The sequence below is a fragment of the Bison bison genome, unplaced genomic scaffold (genome assembly GCF_000754665.1).
Source record: "Bison bison bison isolate TAMUID 2011002044 unplaced genomic scaffold, Bison_UMD1.0 scf7180017864471, whole genome shotgun sequence".
Classification (NCBI taxonomy): Eukaryota; Metazoa; Chordata; class Mammalia; order Artiodactyla; family Bovidae; genus Bison; species Bison bison.
This window is the reverse complement of record NW_011495032.1, coordinates 20,212,211-20,216,344: the sequence shown is the minus strand read 5'-3', so window position 1 is coordinate 20,216,344 and position 4,134 is coordinate 20,212,211. Positions and strand designations below refer to the sequence as shown.

The 4,134-nt window shown below is 37.5% G+C and overlaps 1 protein-coding gene across 4 annotated transcripts in view; it reads left to right on the top strand.

Annotated features, from left to right (window-relative positions):
* HSPD1 (heat shock 60kDa protein 1 (chaperonin)) overlaps positions 1 to 3,869 on the top strand; it is a 10,426-nt gene extending 6,557 nt beyond the window's left edge. For all 4 annotated transcript variants that reach the window (XM_010860907.1, XM_010860904.1, XM_010860905.1 and 1 more), the window contains 5 exons: positions 1,497 to 1,596; positions 2,153 to 2,398; positions 2,520 to 2,694; positions 2,969 to 3,147; positions 3,242 to 3,869. In XM_010860907.1, the coding sequence (XP_010859209.1) occupies positions 1,497 to 1,596; positions 2,153 to 2,398; positions 2,520 to 2,694; positions 2,969 to 3,147; positions 3,242 to 3,394 (853 nt within the window). In that variant the 3' untranslated portion in view covers positions 3,395 to 3,869. The remainder of the gene's footprint in view (positions 1 to 1,496; positions 1,597 to 2,152; positions 2,399 to 2,519; positions 2,695 to 2,968; positions 3,148 to 3,241) is intronic.
* The last annotated feature ends 265 nt before the right edge of the window (positions 3,870 to 4,134 follow it).

Genomic DNA, 4,134 nt, shown 5'->3' with positions numbered 1-4,134 from the left:
ACCAAGGAGGGCATTTTTAAAATACGTATTCTTCCTAATCCTACAGCTGGGGTGAATCAGAAATGAGATTCTCCAATTTTTATTATAATGGAAATGCACAAATGAAATAATCAGGTATATATTACAGAATTGCATATTTTGACCTGACCTAAATGAGTTTACTTATCCTGTAATGTTTATAGCCTGGATATGCTTTTGAGGTTATGAAAAGCCCTAGAGATAGTGGGATGTGAAGCAGAAATAGAAGAACAACAGGCCTGAAAAGTTCTGATTGAGCCATTTTACTGGTTGCTGTAAAGCTAGATCTCCAGTTTACTTGGCATATTATCAGAGCTTAACCTTCTTATTTGGCTCCTCAATAAAACCAGGTCTGTCTTAAAGTTTATATATTACTTCCATTTCAATCTGGTTTCAAATGAGCATTTTAAAAATTATATATTCTAAATATTCATTATCTTATTAAAATGAAGGTAAGCTTAATGATATCAGAAGTATTTACATTTATAAAGGAGTTGAATTAAAAACATTGCTTGCTCAGAATACAGCAGTAATACATAATAACTATAAATGGAGCTCGTAACTTTAAAATTTGTCATGTGTCAATCGCCCAAAATATATAGTATTCTAAATCAACTGTCCCTCACTAAAAAAGCAAAAACTGCTCAAACTGACTTTAGTTTAGTTTTAGTTCAGTCACTCAGTCATGTCCGACTCTTTGCCACCCCATGATTTGCAGCACACCAGACCCCCCTGTCCATCACCAGCTCCTGGAGTTCACTCAAACTCACGTCCATCTAGTTGGTGATGCCATCCAGTCATCTCATCCTCTGTCGTCCCCTTATCCTCCTGCCCCCAATCCCTCCCAGCATCAGAGTCTTTTCCAATGAGTCAACTCTTTGCATGAGGTGGCCAAAGTACTGGAGTTTCAGCTTTAGCATCATTCCTTCCAAAGAACACCCAGGACTGATCTCTTTTAGAATGGACTGGTTGGATCTCCTCGCAGTCCAAGGGACTCAAAAGCATCAATTCTTCAGCACTCAGCTTTCTTCACAGTCCAACTCTCACATCCATACATGACTACTGGGAAAACCATAGCCTTGACTAGACTGACCTTTGTTGACAAAGTAATGTCTCTGCTTTTGAATATGCTATCTAGGTTGGTCAAACTGACTTTAATAGCAACTTAATCTAATACTAAGTGGTTAAGGGTAAATGCTCATTAGATGATCCCCAAATTTAAGAGCAGGGAGGCCTGGTGTGCTGCAATTCATGGGGTTGAAAGAGTCGGACACAACTGGGCAACTGAACTGAATTGACTGAATTCTGATTTTCACAGTCTATAAAAGTTATCACTGTTTAATTTACATGTTTTCAAGTGGAATGTAGGGTCAGAAGGTAAGCAGAAAGTGCAGTTTCCCGAGTAACCTTAGTTACTAGAACTTAAAGTAGACTGGCATTATTATAAAATTTAAATCTTATTAATAACTTCTTAACAGGTTGAAAGTTGGTCTTCAAGTTGTGGCAGTCAAAGCTCCAGGTTTTGGTGACAATAGAAAGAACCAGCTTAAAGACATGGCTATTGCTACTGGTGGTGCAGTAAGTAAAATAGATGTGATTTTGGTTTATTGAATGTTATGTATACATCGAGGTCTGAAATTTATAGGTAGAATTCACATTTTCACAAATCTGGGTTACTTTTCAATAGAAGGTAGAGTTTGGGTTTAAACAGCACTAAGGTCCCTTTCTTTAATTTGCCATGAGTCTTGCCCAAGAGTGGTCTTTTAACTTGTTTTCAGGAATGTATTATAATAGAAAAAGGCAGGATTTAAGAGTTTAGGCCTAGGGTCTAGTCTTGGTTTCACCAAAAGTATGTCCTTAGATGAGTTTTCTGAGTTCACTTGTTTCTCAAACCTTAGTGTTAATTGAGGATTAAGTGGGAAGTTGGAAATGTAATGAAAAACTATGCAAGTTCTGTTTGGTCTAGCTATAGTCTTGAAATTTCAGATTTCAAGGAAACAGTATTGCAAGATGCTTTTCTTATCAAAACACTTGTAGCATATGTTAATGATCTTGGTATAATGAAAAATGCCTGTAATCTGTAATTTTTTCTTTTTATTTTGTGGTTTGTTCATTTAAAAAAATGTTTTCATAGGTATTTGGAGAAGAAGGACTAAATCTAAATCTTGAAGATGTTCAGCCTCATGACTTAGGAAAAGTTGGAGAGGTCATTGTGACCAAAGATGATGCCATGCTCTTGAAAGGAAAAGGTGACAAGGCTCAAATTGAGAAGCGTATCCAAGAGATCATTGAGCAGTTAGATATCACAACTAGTGAATATGAAAAGGAAAAACTGAATGAACGTCTGGCAAAACTCTCAGATGGTGTTGCTGTGTTGAAGGTAAGGTTCATTGTTGTAAATAAGCTGCTTGGGTTCCGAGCCCAAGTAAACTAGGATTCTTGGCATTTAACATCTTGAGTAGGAGAAGCCATACTAACGGGAATTCTTTCTTGATTTTTAGGTTGGTGGGACAAGTGATGTTGAAGTGAATGAAAAGAAAGACAGAGTTACAGATGCTCTTAATGCCACACGAGCTGCTGTTGAAGAAGGCATTGTTCTGGGAGGGGGCTGTGCCCTGCTTCGGTGCATTCCAGCCTTGGAGTCAATAACTCCAGCTAATGAAGATCAAAAAACAGGTAAAAAGTTACCTTAGAAATGAGTTTACTTGCACCTCGATTTTAGAGTTGTTAGAGTTGTATTGTTGCTCCCCACTAGATAGAACAAGAAGTCACAAAGCAGTTTCCAGAATAACAGAAGTAGAATAACAGTGTTGTTGTCAGAGATCTTTCAGAATCACTTGACCTGTGGTGTTCTCCCAATTGGAATTATCTATGTCATTATTCTCACAAGGAGAACTGTGCTATAATACTTAAAAAGGAAAGAATTTGCTAAAATATATTTTCCTTATAGGTATAGAAATAATTAAAAAAACACTCAAAATTCCTGCAATGACCATTGCTAAGAATGCAGGTGTTGAAGGATCACTGATAGTTGAGAAAATTATGCAGAGTTCTTCAGAAGTCGGTTATGATGCTATGCTTGGAGATTTTGTGAATATGGTGGAAAAAGGAATCATTGATCCAACTAAGGTAAATAGTTGACCACTGTCTAAAAATGCTAAGTCTTGTTCTTTTTTTTTTTTTAACTAAGGAAAAGTAATATTTTATGAAAACTTTTCCCTAGGTTGTAAGAACTGCATTACTGGATGCTGCCGGAGTGGCCTCTCTCTTAACAACAGCAGAAGTTGTCGTCACAGAAATTCCTAAAGAAGAGAAGGATCCTGGAATGGGTGGCATGGGTGGAATGGGAGGTGGCATGGGAGGTGGCATGTTCTAACTCCTAGAATAGTGCTTTGCCATTATTAATGAACTGTGAGAGGAAGCTCAAGGCAGTGTTCCTCACCAATAACTTCAGGAGAGGTCAGTTGAAGGAGCTGACTGAAGAAAAGGCTGGCTGATGTTTAAGAAAATAACTATAACCATCAGTTACTGGTTTCAGTTGACAACATAGAATGGTTTACTGCTGTCATTGTCCATGCCTACAGATAATTTATTTTGTATTTTTAAATAAAGACATTTGTACATTCCTGATAAATGAGCTTAAGAGCCATGTACCAATGTACTGCTTTCAACTTAAATCACTGAGGCATTTTTACTACTATTCTGTTAAAATCAGGATTTTAGTGCTTGCTATCACCAGATGAGAAGTTAAGAAACAGCCTTTCTGTGGAGAGTAAGAACAATTGTGTACAGAGTAGAGAAATATCCGATTATGTGACAACCTTTGTGTAATAAAAATTGTTTAAAGTTAACTGTGTTAGCTTTTCTGTGATCTAGAGAATGTGAGGAATGAAAGCCAATTGAAGAGGGGAGGGGTAAGGTTTGACCCAAGTCTATAAAATGTTTCCTGCCTATTGTTTCATACATTTCTCCGTTTCTCTTTGCTGCAGACTGGATTCAGTTCAGTTCAGTCGCTCAGTCGTGTCCGACTCTTTGTGACCCCATGAACCGCAGCACACCAGGCCTCCTTGTCCATCACCAACTCCTGGAGTTTACCCAAATTCATGTCCATTGAGT